We start from the raw sequence: 25,327 nt of genomic DNA, 5'->3' as shown, positions 1-25,327 counted from the left end.
GCTTTTTAGAAAAGAGCGGTTTTCTCCAGGGCAGGAAACATTTGCAATTTAAAAACAAAACAAAACAAAACAAAACTTTAAACCATATACAGATTATACAAAAATGAAAATTTCACTGGAACGGAGAACATACAGTTGAGTTGTGAGGTTCGGCAATACTGTACTGATCATCATTCACACATAACACCACTGGAAATAAAAACTGGTTCAAGTTCTAAGTTGTCATTGTTTGGTTAATAGTTTCAAGCTGCTGTAGCACAGCTGCACCAATCCAGCCAGACAGATTTTCACAGCAATGCTTTGATAGCATGGAGGCCCTTAAGTGTCAAGATATAGAAAAAGCAGCAGTTGTTGGCTGTGAAAACAGTCTGATGCAAACCAGATGGGGGCTCACTTGATGGGCAACATAAAAAGAAAACAATGGGTTCATTCAACAAAAGTCAAGCAGTCACTGGCCAAGAGAGAGTGAGCAGAACACAACAGTCAACCGGAATAGAAGAAAACAAGAAACAGTTGTGAGGTTCTGGGTGAGGAGATCTGCTGCTCTTCAGACTAAACAAGGTTTTGATTTCTAACTTTTAGATTAATTCATTTCATTCCAGATTAGAGACCTCTTCCCATTTCCTCATTTCTTCCAATATCTATGCAATTTATTAATTTTGCTTTAAGCAAAAAAACAAAACAAAACACTTGTGTATAAGAAACTCGATAGGATAATCACTGCATCTTGAAAAGTACCTAACAAAGCAGAACATTTCAGAGAAGAGTCGGCTGTTCATTCTAAAATGGCTCAGTTATCCATCTATCAATAGCACTGCTGAACACATTTTTCATGAAGTGGTCAGAAATGGTTTCGTGCATGAGAATCACAATAACGTTGACTGCCTGGAAATTCTCACTTCTCTGCCATGTGGTCTAGTTCAGATTATTATCATATTAGTAAGTATAAAGCAAAATGCATTAATTAATATGACATACATTTATAATGCACACATTTCAATTCTAGCCTGATGCCAAAAGAAAAAGAAAAAGAAAAAACTGCTAGGTTGGTCCTTTTAAGGCATTCCTTAATTATCAGTTTTGGAAGAGGACAGAAGGGGAACCCAATTTAAATCCTACATCAATATAGTCAGACGACACACCTAGGAAGTCAGCTGTATTTCACAAAAACTCATATCTTTTAATATCGTTTGTCAGGCTGAAAAGTTGCTACCAGACTCCTTCTCACATTAATAATGATCTAATCACAGTCAGTAGCAAGACCTCCTCATACTACTGTTACAAAAGAAGATGAATTCAGTAGTAAAATTTACGACTACAAGTAACATGTACTTTGCAAGACTGGAGGGTTTATATCAGGGGTGTCAAACTCGCAGCGTCACATTATCATCACGCGATGTATTGTGACCTTCCCCCCTTCACAAAAATGGCATGGCCAGCACGTGATGCATCCGGGCCACAGGCTGTGAGTTTGACACCCCTGGTTTATATTATGCTCATATTTAGTTATATGTTTAGTTGTTATAGTAATGTAGGTGTAAATTGGACTAGATGAGAAAACAAAGTTATTGTAGGAGATGCCAATTTCCTTGGATCTGTTAGTAGCTCAGATTCTTGTAGAGACCTAAAGCTTGCAATAAATCTTTATATCCATTTAAATTGTCTGGACCTTCTGATTTCGGCTTGACATTAATCTGAACTAACTACTACTAAGTAAATTGAAAGTAGATAAGAGTCAGTAGAATTCAAGGTGGGCTGGACTTAGATCTCTTGTAGGTGCAAGGGGTCTCATGACTGATAATGCATTTGACCATTCCCTTGGGTTCAGCCTGGTCATCTCCTACAGTTATTTTTTCTTTTAATAATCATTTGTAAGGAGGGTTCTCAATCAAGAAAATGTGAAATTAATTGCATAGCTACTGCTGAAAGTCAATGTAGATTTGAAGATTAGGCTTAGGAAGGGCTGAGGGCCGGCTAAATGTTAACCTTTCAATAATTCCTGAACAAAGTCTCTCTTTCCTTTCCATCCCATCCCTGTCCAGTTATTTTGGCCCTTTGCCACATGTCCACCCAGTTATTGCCATTTTGCTCTGGCCCTACCCTTGTTCAGAATGTGACTTCTGCAAGTTCATATTGATACATACATACATTACATAGGATTGCCTTCCTGCCCTACCAAGGGCAAAATGGAAGGGCCGTACAGTAATTTTTCCACAGAAATGTGATACTAAAGCAGAGAAGGCTAGTATAAATAACTTGATTTTTTTTTAAAAAAAGCTGATCTAGTTTTAAAAAAACTTTCATTAAGGCCTGCCAAAAACACAGCAATCAGTTGAAAACTACGGTCATTCTTGGATGGGATGGGATGGGATGGGATGGGAGAGGCACATACAGCATACTGAAACACTGGCAATTAGATTGTTACCAAAATAGGCATGACTTTCATTTAATATCTTAAATGGATTTCTGAGTTAAGTGCTACAATTCAGTGAATTAATATAGATCTGCTTGATGTTGGATTATATATAGAACAAAGCACACATAGTCTTACAATGATGGAGTGTTACAAACATCAAGCCAACATTGTTGGAATTCATTACATATGCAGTATTAATACATCCTCTTTTGCAACCCTAAGGGTGAGAACTAGGAGTTTACACTGCAATGAGTGTATGTCAAAGTAAATTCACTTTGTCCAATTCTATGTGAAATAAATCATTTTTTTAAAACTATGAACTGCAAGGGTAAAGAAGGATATGCTGCTGAACTGCACCGCAAATGGGAAAGTTATTACTTTCTGCTGGTCTCAAGGCAATTAATTGTCAAGATTTGGATAAAAATAGCAAACCTTTGTCACACATAGATAATTAGTGAAATTCAAAAATACAATGACAGGGGTACTGTTTTCAGTGGTTTCAAAAGGAGATTTAAATAACAATAAGCTCAGTTTTTTTGGAGCAAATGTCATTGTGATAACTGATGTCCTAAAACCAGTCTTCAGTAGCATAAGGGCTACATCAGGTGTAATAAAATCACATTTAAAATTCAGATAAATCATCAGCCCCTTGATGTAGAGAAGACCAAGAAATAAACTCCCCCCCCCCCGAGGACTAAACTATCCGTATTAAGCTTGGTTACTGTGGGTCTGACGGTGCTTTACCTCCCTTCCCTTTTATACTCCTATGAGTTAGGGAGGTGTTTGAGACATTTTCATAAACCTTCTGTGCACTTGGGTTGAAGCCTTGTTACTTTGGTAATGGATCTTGCCTATTTCTGTCCAGGTCAGTCTCTTTACTCTCTACAATATGATTGATATATAACCCTGTCTGAACAAAAGCATCCCTAGAGTTTTTCACCTTCTGGAAACTCCTTCAATGGTTATGCATTATACATGGGGCTGCTTCTGAAAACAATGTGCAAATTGTTATACTGCATCTTTCCCTCCAAATATTTACCTGTAAACTAAGCTGGCATTCTCAGTTAATTACAGGGTAAGAAGTTGTTGAAAACAAAAAAACGAACAAGAGTTGCAAATGGCTGCAGGCATTACTGCTGAAAACTGTGGGTGTATCAGAAAATTAGGCAATGCTGGTTTGGTTAATTTAAACCTTTCTGTATTGCTAAATGAATGGATAATCCCAGAGGTACACACATAAATATGTAATTTGGATCATTCTCAATAATAAACGAATAAATAATTTGTTTAACTGAGGTTTTCCTACCTAGCTTTGGGACGTGTGGCGAAAAGCTCATATTTTAGGTCATAATTATGCAGATTTCTTATGCAGAAATATTGAAAATTCAAAAGGGGTCCGTAAGCCTTTAAGCATCACTGTAGGCCAGTTCAAAATGTTTGAGGCTGAAAGACCTCCTAACTCCTAACATATTTTCTTACCTAGACACTAACCTTGTCAACAGAGGTGGTTTTCTAGATTCCCCTGCATTATGAAGGCTGTTTCAGTAATAGCTCCTTCTTTGTTTAATACCATCTGCAGAGAGACTTGGCATAAGTCTCTTTAGGCATTTTTGGAAGTATATTAGGAACTACAGCAGTGGTGGGTTGCCCCCGGTTCGGACCAGTTTGCATGAACCGGTAGTAAAACCAGTGGGAGGCTCTGCCCACTGACCCGGACATCATCAGAAGTGATCTGCGCATGCGTGCGGGCATGATGCGAACCGGTAGTAAAGGTAAGCAGATCCCACCCCTGAACTACAGTATAAATTGAAGTGAAATTTTATCTGCTGTTCAATCATGACTGTTACTGTAGATATAATACTGAGTAATGCTACTGATGTGTGTGTGTGTGTGTGTGTGTGTGTGTGTGTGTGTGTGTGTGTGTGTACGTACACAAGAGTAGAAACACAGCAATTCTTCCCATCAGGTGCCAAACCAACCATGCTATTAACCTCCTGACCCAAGTCCCATCCTACCCCAATCCTTAGAGGAACAGTCAGGACTTCAGTGCCTTCTGGAAAGTTAAAGGGATATTTTATATGTTGCTTAGAAAATTTGTTGAAGGGATTTCATAATAAACAAAAAACATATGCTGCTGAGGGAAACAGCGGGAAACAGCTATAGCCTTTATGCTCTGCTTATAGGCTTTTGGTGGCAATTGTGGGAAGTACCAAATATTGAACTCATTCAGCAGTGCTGCTCTGTTGGTGAGCCATCCTTATGCCAACTCTGCTGTGGGGGATCCTGTAAATTGCAGTCATAACATAGCTTTAAGAGGGTGGGGGGGCAACCTATTCTCCAAAGCACCTTAAGGCAGGACAAGAAACAACGGGTGAAAACTAATCAAGGAGAGAAGCAGGTTAGAAATAAGAAGAAATTTCCTGACAGTTAGAAAAATTAATCAGTGGAACAGCTTGCCTTCAGAAGTAGTGAATGCTCCATCACTGGAAGTTTTTAAGAAGATGTTGGACAGCCATTGTCTGAAATGGTATAGGGTTTCCTGCCAGAGCAACGGTTTGGACTAGAAGACCTCCAAGAATAGAAGACCTTCAACTCTGTTATTCTGTTCTGTTGTTTTGGAGGCACCAAAATAAGGAAAGTTGCTAAAAGGACAAACTCAGATGGACTAGCAGAATAAATGTCCCATACATTTGGGATCCACAGACTATCTCTGCAAATCTCAGTTGGGAATAATCTTTGTGTCAGTTTTGGAAGACAATTTCTTTTTGCTTCTAAACTGCCACATATTTTAGCCGGGGAAGTTGGGAGGGGGTTGATGTTGGAGTGGTAGAAAGTTAGTCATAACAACATTCCGTATTCAAGGACTTTTGCCTGCGTCTGATGGAGACTGCCTGAAGATTGTATCCGGTGGAGTGTGAAAAGTTGATTGGACAATGTGATGAACTTGTGGGTGTGGGGTAGGGCTGTGAACTCTTAGCTGGGTGGGGAAAACCTGGAAGCTTCAGATTCGGGTTTTCCCAGATGTGCCAACATGACATCTCTAATAAATTGGAACTTTGAGGAACCTCAGGCCTCAGAGCTTTATTTTGTTGGGGGTGTTCCTTGGAACCCTGACACTTTGTTTGGATACCAAAATCTTTTCACCAGCATCACTCATCTCACTGATAATCTTTTCAACATCAGCAATGACCCTAATAGCAGACCCTTTCTGGCCAAAGTCTGAGAACCAAACAGTTTCCAATTACAGACTCTTACACCTAAGCCTCCTTTTCCCACCAGATTCTAAATTCATTTATAAAAAATGATTTTTTACTGGCTGAAACTGTTTTGAGACTGATACCTTTGCATTTCAAAATAAAACGTTGAAAGTGATTACTTTTTCTAACTGTAATTCAGGAATGCAATCTAGAACTACCACAAAAGGAATTAACTTACAGAAGCATAAATATATGCAGAATGCAGAATAACATAGCTTCGAAAAGATCATGAGAATCTGCACCAGGGGGGCTAAAGGATTGATGGTTATTTTATAGACATAACAACTATTCAGTTATTAAAACAGACAAATGCAGATATTTACAATCAGGGAATATGATTTTTCTAAGCAGCTTCGGCTATAGCTTCATTTTGTATACATAAAACGGACCCTGCAACAAATTCAAGTTACGGGGGTGGGGGTTAAAGCCAGAGGGCAGTTAAGGACACTTTTATATTTTCTGCTTGGTATGTGTCAGAATGACAGGCACCATGCTGTGAATGACAGATCCAATTTATGAGAAATTTTGGCAAGGGTAATGAGATAGCTCTTGGGCAAATGCAGTCATTAGCATCTCAGAGAGGTTTTCCTGTATTTACCATTAATATTGTTCCCCATTTATGCAATATGGCCAATGCTTGAAAAGATGAAACCAGGTCAGCCTCACCATCTTGTCATCATCTGCTTTTGTTCTCTATCATTCAAGTTTGATGCCAGTGGGATTTGTGCCTTGCCTGCATGTTTGGCTTCTCTTAATGGTGGTGGTAGCAATTATTAGTAGCATTTAAAATACCATATTTTTTGGAATATAAGATGCTCCAGAGTATAAGAAGTACATTAGTTTTTGGGAAGGAAACAAGAAAAAAAAATTCTGCCTCTGCTTATCAGCATCCATCAGTATTCATCTGGCTAGCATCCTTGCAGCAAACAGCCTGGTCAGCTTCAGCACGTTATTGCAGCCTGATCCAGCACGAGCAGCTGATTGGCAGTTGGATCACCCTCCCGGAATACCGCCAATCAGCTGTTCCAGACTACAGGGATTGCCACAGCCCATCGCCACCTCTGCGTGTCGTGTTTTTGGCTTCTACGTGTTGCATTTTCAGCCTACGCACACTCTGTTTTAGATCTGTTCCAGGCTGCTGGGATTGCCACAGCACATCACTACTGATCGCCACCTCCCTGTGTCGCATATTCAGCCTCCAGGCATCACATTTTTGGCCTCTGAATGCCCCATTTTGGCCTCTGTGCATCACGTTTTTGGCCAGTTTCAGGCAACGGGAATTGGCCAAAAACGGGCCGTGTGGAGGCAAAAAATGTGGTGCGTGGAGGCTGAAAAGGCAACGCATAGAGATGGCGACGTGCTATGGCGATCTCTGCAACCTGGAATGGGTCTAAAATGGAGCATACAGAGGCCTAAAACAGCTGAAGGGTGGGGGCCTGCAGGTGGGCAGGGCTTCGGCAATCTTCGCTATATAAGATGCACAGACATTTCCATCCACTTTTAGGGGGGAGGGAAAGTGCGTTTTATACTCCGGAAAATACGGTATGTGTTATTGCTCCCAGTATCAGGACAAAACTATTCAAGTTAACAGAATAACAGAGTTGGAAGGGATCTTGGAGGTCTTCTAGTCCAATCCCCTGTTCAAGCAGGAGACCCTATACCATTTAGACAAATGGCTGCACATTCTCTTCTTAAAATCCTCTAGTGATGGAGCGCCCACAACTTCTCAAGGCAAGCCATTCCACTAATCAATTGTTCTAACTGTCAGGAAATTTCTCCTTATTTCAAGATTGGTTTTCTCCTTGGTTAGTTTCCATCCACTGCTTCTTGTTCTGCTTTCAGGTGCTTTGTAGAACAGGTTGACCTATTACATCCTGGTAAGCTTCTGAGCCCCATGAAAAGTTATTAGAAATTGGCAAAATGACTTTTTTAGGTAGATAGAATCCGTATTATAAATTATCTTCCCTTTTCTCTGCTTCTGACAGAACCCACCTTTCTTCCTTTTCCCTTTTCAACCATCTGTTTTATCTTCATACTTTGATTCAGCATTCAAGTACTTTATCTCACCCTTTACAGGTATGGTAGCTGACCTAAAAATCCACATTTTTGCAACAATTTTTGCCAGCATCAGCTTAGTATAGAATAGAATTCTTTATTGGCCAAGTGTGATTGGACACACAAGGAATTTGTCTCCAGTGCATAAGCTCCCTGTGTACATACATACATACATACATACATACATAAAAATATACGTGATAAATCATGATCATAGTCATCATAAAAATATATTCATCATAAATCATAAGATACAAAACTTAGTGATAGTCATAGGATACTAAATAAGCAATATATTTAGTAATATTTAATAATTTAGTAATATTAAAATATGTATATACATATATACACACACACACATATTGCAACAATATTTCTTCTCAACATAGGGAACATTAGTGGCGTGAGAAAAGGAGTTAAAATACCTCGTTATTAAGGGCCTGAGATAAGACAAAAAAGAGGCATTGTGAAAGCAATTGTACATTAACAACATTTGTAAGGCATTTGCATCGTAGCAAACTTGTTTCTACCACATCAACACAATACTTTATATACTGCCTTTTTCTTTTTCTTTTTAAGCTTCCTACCTCTCTGTTTTCAGGACCTCATCAACTCCATATATATATATATATATATATATTCCTACCTCTCTGTTTTCAGGACCTCATCAACTCCATATATATATATATATGTGTGTGTGTGTGTGTGTGTGTGTGTGTGTAGGTCTTTGGTTATTCGGGTTTTCTCCCGCGTAAAATTGGAGGTTTCTTGGCGACGTTTCGACGAAGTCTCATTCGTCATCTTCAGGCTGGTGTTCTCGGCTTCGTGCTTCCAGGAGCAATGTGAGATCGCAGATGTCTCTTCCTTTTAACTGCTAGTGGGGGTGTGAGCTGATTGGGTGGGAACTTGGCTGTGTTCTGATTGGGTGGAGGTGTGTTCTGATTGGTTAGGGGCTTGGCTGTGCTCTGATTGGATGGGGGGTTGGCTGTGCTCTGATTGGATGGGGGTGTGTTCTGTTTAGGTGGGGGCTTGGTTGTGCTCGGGTTAGTCTGAGTTGCAGGGGGATTTGAGCTGGTGAGCTGCATTGTTGTTTGACTTCGCGTTCGTGGTCGTGCCACATCTTCATGGTGGGTGTCAGTTTGCTTCATGTATGGATTGGAGGGGTTTAAAGTGGCTAATGATGCAGCTGTGGTCTGGCTTCTGGTTTGTAGTCGTGCCTCATCAGTGTGGGTTTGGGTTTGCTTTTTGCGTGGATGTGTGGTGGTGACATCCTGTGTGGTTTTTGTGAGCGTGGGTCTGGTATCATTCTTTGTGTTAGGAACTCGTTTGTCAATAAGAGCGGGTTTCCAAATGGCTGGTAGGCGGGAGGTATCATCTCGTTTATTCATGCTGTGTGGGCGTTTTTCTATCTCGATGGCTTCTCTGATTATTCTGTTGTTAAAGTGTTCAGTTTTGGCGATAGTTCTGGTCTTTTTAAAGTCAATTCCATGTCCTGTGGCTTTAAGGAAGAAACAGCTGCGATCACACATTGTTCCTAGAAGCACAAAGCCGAAAACACCAGCCTGAAGATGATGAATGAGACTTCGTCGAAACATTGCCAAGGCACTTCCAATTTTACATGGGAGAAAACCCGAATAACCAAAGACCTACATACATACATACATGCATACATACATACATATATATATGTTTAGGAATTTCACCACATACACATATATATCCACATTCAAATCTTCTGAAAAAAAGATTTAAGACAGAGAAAAGGAAGCATTTCTTCACTTGTTTTATAAGGATTTCACTGCTATAAGAAGTAGTGATGGACTACTGGCTTACAGACAAATATATATATAATGTGAGACATCAAAAATTGATTCTATGGATTTAAAAATATTTTTCAAAATAATTGCTGGGGCCTTCAGCCTTCATCAAAGTAAACATTAGGGGAGGTGGTCTTTAATCCTCTTTCCCCATCTTAGCTCCTCTTGGATCAAATACCGGCACTCTATTCGTATTTTTTCTTGCACCAGAACTAATGATAAATGTTATGGGGAGATGAAAGAATAGGAAAGAGAACTAAATTGCTGAAATATTATGAGAAGAAATACAACCTTCAAATGATGTTTAAAATAATAATCCGTGAAGGTTTTTTTTTTAAATTAACACAAGGTGTTACAACTGGTCGTTAAATAGCGTATTATCAACTCTATACAGTAGTGTTCTATATGGCTTGGCACCCAGATCTTTCCAGGACCAAACTGGTCTGTCTGTTGATAGAAGCAGAGAAGCACTGTAAACTCTGCTTAAGCTTCTGAAAGTGATTAGCCTCAATCCCCATCAAATCTGTTCTTCCAGTCCATAGGAATTGTCCCAGTTCTGATGCCAACCAGTTTTGTACCATCCCAAACGTACTTCCTACTGATTGCTCTGTACTACTTGACGATATCCCTGTTTTTCCTATTATACTGCAAGCTTTTATTTCAAGCAACATTGCATATATTGTCACATCATTCTGTCCTTCAAAAGCAATCATCAAAAGAAAATCAAGAAAAATTATCCCATAATCTGTTATTTTTTTGTATGAATTGTTCATTTTGACTGTGTTGTTACTTACAGCTAAAGCATCTGGTAGGAATTTAAAATAAATGTAATTCATTAGAATAATTTGTGATTAATGACAAGGCAACAAGCAGCAAAGTGTTTTAAGCAATTAATTTATTAATAGAAGAAATTAGTTCTGTAAACACATATTAGCTTCCAATTCTTATTTTCCAGTTCTGCACAGGAATCTTGTAAGCTTTTACAGACTGTTCCTTGATCATCCATTTCATCATGACAGCTGCACTGCTTGCTAAATTTATGAAATGTTTAATATTTTCAAGGATAGCAATGCACAGTAGATCCAACAATTTTAAATGGCAAATAATTGCTATTACTGCCTGATGGAACCCATATGGTATTTGGTATAGGAAGTTGGTCCAATATTAAAATTGGCTCAATAATGAAGATTCATGTAGGAAGCAAGATTTTCACAAGATCAAATGTTTTTAAAAATGTGAGAGATAGTAATAGTACAGAGTTCTGAATATTCTCCTATAACCTACCATTTAGGTATTTATCAGAGCTATATCCTACCTTTATATTAACTCAACATGATGTTTCTTCCCATTTGCTCCACAACAATCTTGTGAGATGGGTTGAGCTGAGAAAAAATAACTGGCCCAAATCAGTCATTTAGCTTTTGTGCCTAGGGGAGAACTAGAACCTTTGCTCACCTAATTTGACTTCGGCATCTTAACCACTATACCAAATATTCTCTTTAATACGATGTAACTACATATCTGTTCTGTCCCCGTCCCACACACGCACCCCCACAGATGGCCCGGAGTTAATAAGCCACACGACAAAGTCTTTGAAGATAAAGCTGGCAGCAACCCAGTGGCTAGCTGCCAATTCAGACTTTACTCACACAAAACAAAGATTAGACTGCAAGCATTCCGATAAAGCAGGCAAAGTTTCAGCAATACAAGGATTAGTCCAAATGCAGTCCGACAAGGCAGGCAGAAGTCCAGTAACACAGAGATCATGGATTATTTCTAGTTTTTGCTCGTCACAAACTGAACCGGCCACCACACCCACATTTATACCTTGTGGGGTGTGGTCCAGTGACTCAGCTAATCTCTGGCACACCTTCCCTTCTGCTGCGCATGCTTCTCCCTGCGCCTCTGTCGTGGGGCCAGCCAGCACTTATCTTCTTCATCGCTGTCCACCTGTGGCTGCGGGGACGTGCTTGGCTCTGGGCCTATCTCTTGGCCTTCAGTGTCCTCCGGAGGCATTGCCAGAGAGGAGGGTCCTGGAGAGGGAGGCCTTGCCAACTCCTCTCCCTCACTCTCAGAGTCTGCATCTGTCGATAGCCCAGGCTCAGGCAACAGAGCCACAACAATATCATGGAGGAGTCAATATATGAAAAGACTTTATCTAAACTTATTGGCCTGTGAATTTTTGAGAGTGCTGATACTTGTAATAGGTAGAAACATTTAAGTAGTGTGTGTGTGTGAATTATATATGTGTGTATACATGTGGTGTGATCGAGTTTGACACCCATGTGCTACAGTATTAGGCACTGCTTTTCCAGAAAACAGGACATATCAAGTGGGGACTTTTTTTGGAAAGTTCTGGGGTAGCTGAACAAAAAGCCTCTTCTCACAGCCTCCCTCCATTTGGCACTGCCCATCCTGTGCCTCTTATTAGCTGCAATGGGAAGCAATAATCTGCAGCCCAAAGCAACTTTGTCCAAATTGTAGGATCAACAGGACAAAACCAACATATTTATTTGCACCTGATTGAAGGCCTTAAGTATAAAGCAAGGCTTCATTAAAAAGTTAAAAGGCTAATTATCTTGCAAATCTAGAAGTTATTGGTATCAGACATAACTAACAACTCATATGGTTTTCTTACCAGAATTTACCAACAGAACTTCCGAAAATAAATATTAATTTTGTAATGTATTTAATATAGATAACAGGAGAAAGTTTAAAAGAGACTCAAAGACAACGAAAGGCTTCCCAATATTTCCAGTAAGTCTAGCAACCTTATATAATTTTGTTCAAAACAATGTTCCAGATTAAAATTAATAAATCTTAACAAACAGCATCCTTCCAATAATTTAACTTTATCAATTACTGTAACTTCCCCTGCACTCTGGATTATATATGCATTTCACTATATTGTATTTATATACTTAATTATACAAATATAATGAAATATACTACACACACATGTGTACATGTGTGTATAAAAAATTGAATATCAATTTTCCACATGAGGATTTTTCAAGTATATACAAAACAAAAATCAAATTAGAAGCACAACAATATTTATCCAAAAGGAAGATCCTTAAAGATTATCTTATCCCACCCAGAAATACGTTTGGCAAAGAAACGTTTATTTTACTGTATTCTCAGTGAATGTAAAGTAATCTTTATAATATTTAAAGATACATTTCTGAAGTCATTTACTACCTGAAATAGTTTTCCTTAACATTATAGTATTCAGGTGAATATACCAGTGTAAATATAATCGTAATATTTGTAACATAAAATAACCTCTCTCTCTCCCTCTCTCTCTCTCTCACACACACACATATAAAAATTTTGATTCAAATAAGAAGTACTTCATTCTTTATAAACTTGTAGACAAGTATATATTGCTCATAGTCCATAATGATTGTTATTAAAAAAAATAAGTAATATTTACTATATTATACTGAATAGCCTATAAAATTTTCCAGCATAAATATTTGATAACTAAAACATATATTAGCATGATTATTTGTTGAATGTAAAATCGTTCTTAATCATTTATTAATTTCAAAATAATTTCCTTTATGTCCAGCAGGACATGTTACTATGTAGAAAAAGGTTGTAATCTGCAGCTATCTCCAACTGATCTAGGCCTTAAAGACTTTAGCTTACCATAAAATAATAAACATCTCCAGTTATCCTGTTACAGCAGTCTAATTAAATTCTATTTTATATGGCATTTACAGCAAAGCAGTTATCCCTTAAACAACTACTAACATCATGAATAATTTTGTTGGCTGTGTACATTTTCCATCTTGCAAGAAGAGGACTTCTCTTCCTAGCCTTCCTCTTGTATAAGCACAAGCCACTGCCATCTTGTGGTCAAGAACTCAGATACAACCAGATTGGCTAAAACTTCACATACGCTCTCTACAGAGCACCAAATGTGGATTTACTACAAAAGAGATCATTCATGGGAGCCACTGCTAATCCGTTTATAAGTGTATAAGAAGATGCAAAAATATGTTTTCTATACTCTGCTAGATATCTCTGCATTATTATTCCTCAGGAAACTCTGAAAAGTTCAGAATCTCAAAGGAGACTGAAGCACGGTTCTGCAATCTATATCCTTCAATCTCACTATTTCTCTCAATATCCATACCTCGGAATTTTAACAACATATAATAAATACAATTTCCCTTTTTTCTTTTTTCTTTTGTTGGTGCTTCCGAGTCAGTACTGACTCCTGGCAAGTGTCTGGACCAGTTCCTGCAATTTTCTTGATAAGATTTTCAGAAGTGACTTGCCTTTGCCTTCTTCCTAGGTCTGAGAAAGTATAACTGGCCCAAGGTCACTCAACTGATTTCATTTTTTAATGCCTAAGACCTTTCCCTTTTTGATTTGGATTACTTGGAAGCTCTGTTCAGAGTGGAAAGAACTGGGAACTCTTTGGCCTATTCTCATGTGTCTTATTAGACCTTCACTTCACACAAGTGTCCATTCCTTACCTCTGGTGTTCAAGCAGTGGGTTAAAAAGAGTGACGGAAATATACGCAGCCCTCTACTTTATACACTACTCACATGCCCCAAATCTGACAATTCAATATGGATCAGGACAACAGGTTTCAAACACGGTAACAGGATAATTTACCTTTCTGCTGTGTATGTTCGGATTTTGGTTTTACACAGATGATTCTAGAATTCACTGGTATTTCCTGGAAAGCTTCCTGGGGCTTTGTCTGCATGGCAATTATGAAACACATGATAATATTATGATATCTAACTGGATCAAGTAACATCAAACAAAACTTCCAAGAACAGAATTAAAAAAAAAAATTGTTCCACATTTATCCCTGTCCAAGCTTTCTTTCCAGCAGAAATTAAAGCGGAACTGATAAAATGAGACCTACCGGTAATCCATAATGTTCATTCATGCCAGCCAGAACAAACAGAACACTAGACTGTAGCTTTATAACATTTGCCCTGAACACAGATATTATTTTTTTTTACTCTGAAATGAATAACGGAGGATGCGAGAAATCACATTTTGTGGATCTATCCATCTATACCATCTACCAAAAACAGACATTTCTCAGTAAGTGCTCTCATAAACTGAGGTGTTTTCTTTTAGGAGATGCTCCTGATACCTTTCAAAAGTGGCAAAATCCTTGTTTGTGCTAAGCCTTTGAAATCATTTTACTTTATTAATTCCAGTGGCAGCATTTCACTAAATTTGGTTGATCTTGAAAAGCCAAGCAGGGCTAGATCTGATTGGATGGGGGATGAGAGGATACTAAGAATGCAGGCAAATTGGGAAGTTTAAAAAATATACAGGAAAAAATTAACTACAAGTCATGTACATATAGTATGGTTTGGTTCTGTATTTATTTCATCATCCAACTCACCACAGTGACTCTGAGTGGCTAAAGCACATAAAAGCCTTAAAAAAATAAATACAGGTCCATAACCATACACAAAAACATATATACACCTAAATGGCTACCAAGGCAATACTCAAACAACAAAAGCCATAACATATATTGGACACAAGGCAACTTCCTATCCCCAAGCCTGGGAACACAACCAGGTCTAAGGCTTTCCAAGCAGTTGGCAGGATTATAGCAAGCTGAATTGCAGGGGTAATAGAATTCCAAAGATCCATTTTCTGGGTCTAACTAAATGGGATCCAAAACGTGCCTTTCCTGTTGGACTTCACAACTGGAGAGAAACAATCCCACAAATAATCCAGTGCCATGCCCTGAAAGGCATTATAAGTAACAACCAGCACTTGAACTGCATCTTGCTTATATGAGTTATGTGCCTTTATGTTTTAAATGAGCAATGAGAAATGGGATACAAATATTCCATGCAAAGAAACAAACTCTAGATAGCTATCTCCATGGTAGGTGAGACTATCAAGAAAAATGTCTTGTAACATCTGAATTCAACTTCAGTCTATGTGAATTCAGGTTAGAAAAACACTTTTCTTTTTGCTGAGGACAAAAGAATAACCCTTCAAAAACCACTTCAGATGCAAAATAGTAGGATAATAAACACAAAAAAACATGTGATTCCATCTCTAATGAAATCTTGTAAAATGCATAGGAAGAGGCTGCTTTGTAATATACAGAAAAGCTTTTGCAAAATCCAGAACACCTCTTCTTGGCTTTGGGTCATTAGCACAATTACATCCATTTGAGTACTTTATATTTAAAAGAATACTAAAACAGTTAAAAACATTGGCAAGGGCTATTACCTGTAATGAGTCATCCAACTGAGGTGTCAAGTTGGTGTTTCCATATGCCCCTAGAGAGTCAGGTTGAGCAAGTTCAGCTATGCTCATTGGCCCATGAGTAACATCAGCAACATCAAGAATATCTCCTGAGAGATTAAAAACATATTAAAAGCACAGGTTTCCATTTAAAATGTTACCATTTCCAGTGCATACCTATAAAGATGGGTTGATAGCTCACTACTGTATATGAGATCCCATAACTGAAACACTGCTATCTACATTCTTTGTAGGTTACTCTCAGACAAGAGGAGCAAATCTTTCATTTACTCTCTGTATTTTGAATATGCCCCATATGTTAACAGAGTAGCTCATTGTAATTCTTTATATGCATGCTCGTGATTTTTTGAAATAACTGGTGGGAATTTTGCCAACAGAAAATGTTTTGAAACTGAAACTCCTAAACTAGTCCATGTTGGCATAAACAAAGTTTAGTCATAAATCTCTTAATATCACCTTTTAAAAATACTTTATTGGGAGAAAGCATAATGAAAGTTTTCATAGAGTTGTCCCCACAAAATGGGGACAATTTTAACCCTAAATTATACATTATACCTTAATTATATGACACAACAGTGGAATTTACTTTTTCTTCCTACAGTTATTCTACTTTCAGTCTTATTTCTTTCACTGTTTTCTTTTTTTTTTCCAAACCGTATTTCAATTGGGTCAATGTTTATTTTAAAAAGCTCATTTAACATGTTTTTAATTTCTGCATAAAGTCAAATTCTGAAAATATGTCATCTTTATAACCAATGACCTCTCATGCTATTTAACTGTTAATAATTCTGAATTATAATGCAAGCAACAAGCTTGAAATAAAATAAGGGCACTTACCCTAAACTGTTGATGGAATGATATATAACCATGCTGTACATTAGTCATATATTTTTTTTTACAGAATTAGCATACAAAGTTGCAACTATTCAAGAGTTGCACCCCACCACCCCGAGAAAAAAATACATTCTGGACTATGTATGCTGTCTTTGGCTGTTTTAAATCAAGAACTCTTGAAGTAAGAAAATACTTTTAGTTGAAGTATTTGCTTTCTGAAAATATTAAAATGTAAACATGTATGTTGATATTGGAAAGTGCCTATTACAGAATTGGGCCTTTCATGAGGTCTAAGGTCACGTCAAAGGTTTTACTCAGCTTATTACCATACAGCCAAGGACAGGACCTGATGCTTTCTAAGGGCTCCCCCCACTGAGCTATGACCTCTGCCCAAGCTATTGCTTGATTGGCAACAGAAATTCGGCATTTACCGTAAACCAAGAATTATATCTTAAGAAATATACTGCAATAGTAGCTCCAATTTCCAAAGAGTAATGTATGCCAGTCTGAACATGCACATTCTGTTTTGCTTTCTAAAAGCCAGCAAATCTTAGCCAGAAAGGCTACCTTTTAAGGAGCCTTTAATCTATATCAGGGCTGTCAAACTCCTAGCCCGTGGGCTGGATGAGTCATGCGCTGGCCATGCCCACACCTGGTTTTGCGAAGGGGGGGGGGGAAAGTCCTGATAGGTCACGTGTGACCGCTGTGACGCCGCAAATTTGACACCCTTGATCTACATCATCCCTACATAATTTAGATATTGGTTAGCACACCTTGTGGCATTAGGGTTTACCTATCTCCCAGCATATAGAATTAAGATGTAACCCTTCCGGATATTTTAAACCCATGGTTTTATGTTGCAAATGGGTAATCAGAAACTTTTTCAAGTTATACTATGATCTGTTTGAATACTTCATAATACTTCATATGAACCAATACCTGCAACATTATCACACTGTCCTGATGGTGGCATCTGTTGAGTTAATTCTTTAGAAACTTGGCTGATAGCCTGGCCCATGTAAACAGAGTGTCCCATCAGGATACTTTCAGCAGCTTTTGTTAGCCTTGGTCTTTGACCCTCACTAAGTTCCCCAGCACTGTTGTCAGAATCCTAAAGAGAGAAAGAGACAGAGAGTTGCCACATCTACTCCATTTCGAAGTGGCTCCCATTTATGAAGGACGGCAGAGGGAACACTTAAAGGAAATACAAATGCAGACTGAAGGGAGAAAATACAAATGCAGAGGGAAGGGAGGTCAGCTTTCCTTTATTTATGATAAAGAGCCCTGAATTGGAGGGAGGAGAGAAGCATCAATTTACATTTATCTCATTTTTTTTTCTTTTTATAAAAAGGAATCTGTCTTAAGAGACACAAGAACTCTTCTGTAATCAGGTGCTTACACAACACTCTATGATAAAGTCGCTATTGTTTACAAAAAGATGGAATAGAAGACTTCAGCTACTCACAAGCATGCATAGAAGCTCTTTTTAATAATAATAATAATAATAATAATAATAATAATAATAATAATAATAATTTGACTCGTTATCACTAATAATTACTACTACAGATTACTACACAGACTATTACTATTGATAGTCTGATTCATTACCGCAGAGCTGGATCGTCAAGTAACTGGTGTTCCAAACATGGAAACAACTGGTGTCAGTAAAGACATTAAAATATTTACAGAAAAAATAATGAAGTAGAGGAAGACAACGTTGGTGATTGGAAATGAAAAAATATGGGTTTGTCAGTATTAGGAGAGGCATCTTCCACTCATCAGCCGTTGCTATGATCCCACATTCAGTGATTTTTAAAAACACAAGTATGGGCTACCAACGAGCAAAAATGCTAATAAAACTTCACTTTTTCTTGATGTGGCTTCAGCTCCACTAGCAATGAGTCTCCCATAGATCATAATAAAGGAATGTCGCTTTCAAAACAAAAAAAGTTGCCCATTTATTTCTATTACAACAGATTTAGAAACAAATGATACCTCTGAGTGGCAACTCTCTTCAGGCAAAGTAAGTGGAGCTTGGTTCAGTTTTGAAAAGAGAGAAAGGACTTGATCTTTGTGGGGTCCTCTGTGGGGTCTCCGTATCACTTGTCCCTCACTGGGAGGATCATAATCCTAAAAGACACAATAGTGGGGTGTTTTTTTCCCAAGCTACTCATAAAAGACATAAATCACATTCCTGACATTCTGAGCTCTCAAAATGAAACAGCAACTTAAAAAAATAAGAGCATTAAAACACTTATCAGAAAAAGCACTGAATCCTTATTACACTATCGATATACACATACAGTATGTACATACAGATGTATGTATACGTTGGAGTCAGCCTGTGTTCACATTGAATAAAATAAATAAATAATAAAAAAGACATTCTTGAAAAACCATCCCCAATCTTCTACCAGCCAGATATACTGGCACTGCAATTCTCAAAATTCTCAGTTTGCACAGTCAAAGGCTAAGAGTTGTAATTTCAATTATAGTATTTTTCGGAGTATAAAATGCACTCCCCCCCCCCAAAAAAGTGGGTAGAAATGTCTTATACCGCGAATATTGCGGCAGGGGGAGGGGGGGTTGGTGAGGCACTGATCAGCTGTTCTAGAACGGGCCACCGCAGTGAATGGGCCATGGCGGCAGCGGTAAACAGGATGCGGCAAAAAGGCCGCAGCAGCAAACGGGCCATGCCTAATGGGTGTTGGTGAACGGGCCACGGCAGCAAACAGGCCACAGCAAATTGGCCACGGCAAACGGACCAGATGAATACCAGATGGATGCTGGGAGGCAGAGGCAGATTTTTTTTTCTTGTTTTCATCCCCAAAAGTTAGGTGCGTCTTATAGTCCAGAGAGTCTTATAGTCTGAAAAATACGGTCATTTGAAATACCAGGATGGGCAGTTACTCAATCTTTCCCATCCTTTAAGTAGGGAAAAATCCTGCTAATTAAATCTGGATTTTACTATGCATACATATACTAGTCCTATCACTGAGATAAATCGTCTCATTTATCCAATATCTAGAAATGACTACAAACTAGCCGTTCATGGACTAAGCTGGACCATGGTCAACAAGTATAAAGGTATTCCTTGAGTTATGACAACAACTGGGACCAGAATTTCCATCACTAAGCAACGCAGTCATAAAGTGCAGTGCCATGAGACTACATCACTTCGTAATTATAATCCTTGCAGTTCCCATTGTTGTCATTAGGCAATGACTGAGGGCTGTTAAGTAAACACCTCCTTGCAACTTCCTACTGGCTTCCAATAACCAAAGTCAGCGGGGAAGCTAGCAGGAAGTTGCAAATCCCAAATGGCTAACAAGCAGCCCTGTTGACTTTGCTTGTGGGAAGGTCACAAATTGACATCATGTGACCGTGGGATGCTGCAACTGGTATAATGGCAAGCTGGTTGTCAAATGCCCTGATCACGATCCATGACCACAGGGTGCTGGGAGAGCAGGTATTTTGAAAATTGGTTGTAACCAGTATTCGCTCAACACCTTCATAAGTTTGAATGGTCGCAGAACAAGTGGTTGTTAACCAAGGACTACCTATATGACTTCAACCTTCTTCAAGTACAGGGCCGTTAAAGAACACCGCTTCCTAGACAATATTGGAATTACTAGTCAAACAAAGTATACAGCAAGGACAATTTCTGTCTTACATTTTTGAAAGAACTGGGGGGAAAAGATGACAAGAATAGAGAAGAGTTGAAATTTTGGATACGAAATCCATAACATACTGTGTCAACACCTTGTTACTGATGTAAATAAATTACTGCTTTCAACTTAAGAAGCATATCATTGATTTGGGCTTCCCAGCAATTCTGCTATTAGCCCATTGACTTGGATTTAAAAATGGACATTCATTCTGTATGAAAGCAAACTAGTTACCATTTTATAAGCCAACCTCCTACTCTATATTTACTGTTTATCCAAAACTGACATTTATTCAGAGTTTAAATACATACTCCATTAGGCTACAGCATCATATTTGTTTAATTTTTAAGTGATTTTATTACCATCTCATGGGCATCATGAAGGGTGCTGGCCAAACTGTCACTGAAGTTTGGAAAAGACAGTCCTCCTTCTGCCAAAGCTATAAAAATGAGAAACACACAATTATAAAATGAACACTTGGGTTGCAACTGGATTTTTGTCTGCAAATATATCTGCAAAACAGATTTTTGAGATGGATAGGAAAATCCTCCCTTTAGATTAGGTTCAAATTTTATTTTTGCCAAAGTCTACAGCAATCACTCTTCCACTGGTTTGGCATCTTCTCTCTTCCCCTTTAATCTGAAAGGATTTCTTCCTTTTCCTTCCAGATTGGTAGGACTCATAAATGTGATTGCGCCAGAGTATCATATCCAATCTGGTTACAAAATACCCATGAGGGAAACAAAAGCAATTACTTCATTCTAAATCCCAAAACTGTGGGATGGAAGAGAGAATGCCTCACATTGCAAAAGCATTTTCCAGAGCTGTGGTATTTTTATTGTGTTACAAAATATTCTCAACCCTTGCTAACTGGAGTAACACATCCAGAATTATATCAAACCAGTCTTCTTAAATATGTAAAACCTCTCAATGTGTTCTCCAGAAAAATAAAACCAGCAAAAAAATTCTAAATCTCTTACAAACCTATCCTTGGAATTGCGTTACTACAGGACATATGTCAGGACTTGATTCTCTTGGATATGGAGTTCTTAAAAAAAATAAAATGCTACAAGAATGATAGAAGGTCAGGAAAAGCATCACCTTTTGCAGCTAGCAGTTGACCATAACTGTACAGAATTTCTCCTTCAGAAATTGGTCTGTCTGGAGCCTCAGTTTCTGTGGTGGTTGGACTGCTTTCTTCTGATGGGTCAGAACTCGATGTTTCCACGGAAGGTGATGGAGCTCTAGGTTCTGCAGGAAGTGGACTTTGTATCTGAGGTAACTCAGGAGAGATTGGCAATACCAAAATCTCTGGCTCTTCGTGTTTACCCACGGACATTATACTAAAAGTGACCAAAGAAAACCCTTATAAATAATAGATGATACATATTTGCTAGCATTTCTTTAAAATATTTCTCATATTTTTGACACATAGTTTTGGCACATATTTGCTAGCATTTCTTGAAAATGCTTCACTATCCTACCAGCAGATAAAGGTCAAATCACAATGATCATGGACAGAACACAATACATACAAAAAGCCAAAGAATTACTGGAGTCCAAATAAGTTTACATCCTAGGAAATACCAACCCAATACAGAAACTAGACAACCTGATCAAGAGCATCCTTAATGAGCTAACCCAGAAAGATCAAATCACAAAAGAGGAACAGTGGCAAATGAAAAGCAGTGGATCCATCCTCCTACACTTCCATGAATGGCCCAAAATACACAAGTCCAACATACCTCTTTGTCCAATTGTATCATTAGCAGGGCCTCCAGCATTCAACATAGCCAAAGAACTTTTTAAAAAATCCTAAATGTCTCATAGAGCAGGAGTCCCCAACCCCTGGACTGCAGCCCACTACCAGGCCGTGGCCTATTCAGAACCAGGCTCCACGAGTGGTGGCCGGTGTGAATGCAGCTCAATTTGCATGAGTGGTGGGCCGTCATGTGTGCACATGAGTGCAGAGTTCAACTTGCACAAGTTGAGTTGTACGTGTGCGTATGCACCAACTCATTGCTTCTGCAAGTTGAGCAGTGCACATATGTGTTCGGTAGCCTACCACTCATGCAGCCCAGTTCCCCTCTCCCCCCCCCCCCGGTCAGGCCACCAAGCCACAAAGTTTGGGGACCACTGTTATAGAGGGGACTAGAAATTGAAAAGGAAATTGTGGTTTCATTCAAAGCCATAGCAATTTTTATATCCATAGATACAGAACTAGCGGAAGAATCTATGGCAGCAGTACTATACCACTCACCTGATCTAGCTAAATAAAATCAAAATTTCAAAAATCATCAAAAAATGATCAAAATGTCCAGAATCATGGATTGCACCAATCTCTGCACTATCTTTCAGTTTGATGAATAAATATACCAACAATTCAGAGGAAGGTCCATGGGACTCATAGCAGAGACTACTATAAACTATGGCCCTCCCACACATAAAACCAAAATTATGCATCTGGTATATACACAACTGCTTCATCATCTTTGCCATAATAACAAAGGAACAACATTAATCAACAACATCTTCAGAAGAATAACATTCATATTCCTGAATATCCTCATCAGCAGGAGGAAACAACCGCAAATTAGAAAAACAAGTCTATTGAAAAACAGCCCAAACTAACCACATGCTCCATTAGCAAAGTAAAACTCAACCTCCCACAAGAGGACTTGTGTAAGAACATTATCAGATGAATGTAAATGCACTATAGCAAGGGTGTCAAACTCAAGGCCCGGGGGCTGGATCCGGCCCGCGGGGTGCTTAGATCTGGCCTGTGGGGCCGCCCTGGAAACAGTAAATGATCGGCCTGCGGTACCTCTCCCAACGAAAATGGAAGTGTTTTCACTGTCAGAGGGTTGCAGGAGGCCGTCGCAGCCGAAAATGGAGCTTGGGAGCCCGTTTCACTGGCAGAGCGCTGGAGCCACCACAGGCACCCCCGACACGAGTGACGTTGAGCTGGCCACGCCCACCTCGGCCCCTTGAGGTCAAACACAACCCTGATGCAGCCCTCAATGAAATTTAGTTTGTCACCCCTGCATTATAGCTACCCAAAACATCAGAAAAGGTAAACAAACCTCTCCAAAACATGTTAAGAGTAAACCAAAAGGAATCTAGGAAGGAAAAACAGGAATCATTTATAGCACTACAGTGTAAAGACTGTCACAGCTACTATGTAGGTCAGACAGGCAGAAGACTAGCAGAGGGCATCTATGAAAACCAACTAGCAGTTAGAAGACACAATGAAAATTTCTTAATCTCCCAACACATGGGCAGACTGAATCAGTTTCAATTGGAAAACTGTGAGCATCCTAGACAAAGCTAAATCCAAAACACCCTACAGAATTCCTGGAAGCTTGGCATTTAGACAAATCAGTCATCAATAGAAACATAGGGATAAAACAACTTTACGCACCAGTCAAAAGAGACAATAAAAAAAAAAAAGTTAAGAAGGAAACAAAACGACCAGAATATATTCTCTCAATATATTCAATCAACATCCAGATAAGTAAGGATTATTATCAGACAAGCAGACAACAATATCCTAATCAAGGAGAAAACAACAGCTCCAAAAACACTGGCAGGGAAAGCTATAGTATATAATGTGGGGGGAGCAAACCTCACATTCACCCACACTAAAGATATTACCTAGTAGGATAATGAAATATCTGCAAGCAAACAATAACTCAAAGAGCACCGAGAACTTCACAATTAAACCCTGAGCTATATACAGGTAGACCTTGACATACAACCACAATGCCAGTTTCTTTCTTGCCACAGTTGTTAAGTGAATCACTGCAGTTGATAAGTTAGTAACAAGGTTGTTAAATGAATCTGGCTTCCCCACTGATTTTGTTCGTCAGAAGGTCGCAAAAGGGGGTCAAGTGACCTTGAGACACTGCAACTGTCATAAGTACGAACCAGTTGCCAACCATTTGAATTTTGATCACGTGATCATGGGGCTGCTACAAAGATCCTAAGTGTGAAAAACGGTCATAAGTCACATTTTTCAGTGCGGTTGTAACTTCAAACGGTCACTAAATGAACTGTTGCAAGTCGAGGACCACCTGTATATTCTCTTCCATTGGATTTCTTTAAAAACCATTGCTAGTTCGTTGAAGAGAATAACATAGGGCCTACTATTTTTTAAAATGCATTTTATGTTTGGGGGGGGAGCATTGGAGTAAATGCAGCAGAGAGATGAGCATGCTATAATATGATGCAAAGCTCAATATATCCCAAAATATAAAAAAGCCTCTTTGCATCCCACCTGGCCAAGTAGAAATGCCAGAAAGACAATTTCAACTTGGCATAAAAACCGGTTTTGTATTGCTTTTCTTTTGGCTGTGTCTTATTCTTGCAGTTGAAGGCTGCAAGAGTCATTAACATTGTGGAGGACTCACACAGCTGTTGGATTATAATCTTCTTCACTCTGAGGACTCGGCTTTTCTTCTTCCAAAGGAAGTTCTGTATCTCCCCATGCATTGGGAGGGGGTTGTCTTTTCATCACTCCTGTGTCCAGGGTACGGTCTGATATAGGAGGGCTTGGTGAGCCTACCATGGGTGTTGCTGTAGGGGTAACCACAGGTGTATGAACTGGACTGACAACTACTGCCTCAGACCCTGCATGTATGGGGGGTGGGGGAGACAAAGGGAATGCAAGGTCAGATTATATTGTTATGTATTCAAAAGAAATAGATAGGTAAAGGGTCCCCTTTGAAAGAAAAAACAATCATGCTTCAAAGCTAAGGTGGTTACATATAAATCACAATTCCTTTTGTAATCTGCAAATCTGTATTTTTACCTATTGCACCCACATCTTCATCCATCTCGTTAATAGACATAGAGGATTCTGGGGTTTTTACAGTAAAGAATTCTTTTATAGGTGGTGGTGATTGAGATGGTGTGGATTCAGGTGTGACCGATGGAGTAGATAATATGGTTTCCTGAAAAGGAAAAAAATACACACAAAGGTAATAAAAATACTAAAACTATTG

At 38.8% G+C, this 25,327-nt stretch overlaps 1 protein-coding gene across 23 annotated transcripts in view; it reads right to left on the bottom strand.

The window, feature by feature from the left end:
• KIAA0586 (KIAA0586 ortholog) overlaps nt 1–25,327 on the bottom strand; it is a 71,218-nt gene that overhangs the window by 10,584 nt on the left and 35,307 nt on the right. For 22 of the 23 annotated variants that reach the window (XM_087895670.1, XM_034433489.2, XM_034433490.2 and 19 more), the window contains 8 exons: nt 25,135–25,276; nt 24,734–24,953; nt 21,426–21,667; nt 20,687–20,763; nt 18,652–18,786; nt 17,593–17,764; nt 15,784–15,908; nt 14,179–14,266 (listed from right to left, as the gene is read on the bottom strand). In XM_087895670.1, the coding sequence (XP_087751796.1) occupies nt 14,179–14,266; nt 15,784–15,908; nt 17,593–17,764; nt 18,652–18,786; nt 20,687–20,763; nt 21,426–21,667; nt 24,734–24,953; nt 25,135–25,276 (1,201 nt within the window). Of the gene's footprint in view, nt 1–14,150; nt 14,267–15,783; nt 15,909–17,592; nt 17,765–18,651; nt 18,787–20,686; nt 20,764–21,425; nt 21,668–24,733; nt 24,954–25,134; nt 25,277–25,327 lie in introns of those variants that run through there. The other variant, XM_087895737.1, reaches the window with a different exon arrangement.

Source organism: Pantherophis guttatus, chromosome 1 (assembly GCF_059756535.1).
Source record: "Pantherophis guttatus breed Tessera chromosome 1, ASM5975653v1, whole genome shotgun sequence".
NCBI lineage: Eukaryota > Metazoa > Chordata > Lepidosauria > Squamata > Colubridae > Pantherophis > Pantherophis guttatus.
Note: the sequence above shows the minus strand (reverse complement) of the source record. Positions and strands in the feature narration are given on the sequence as shown.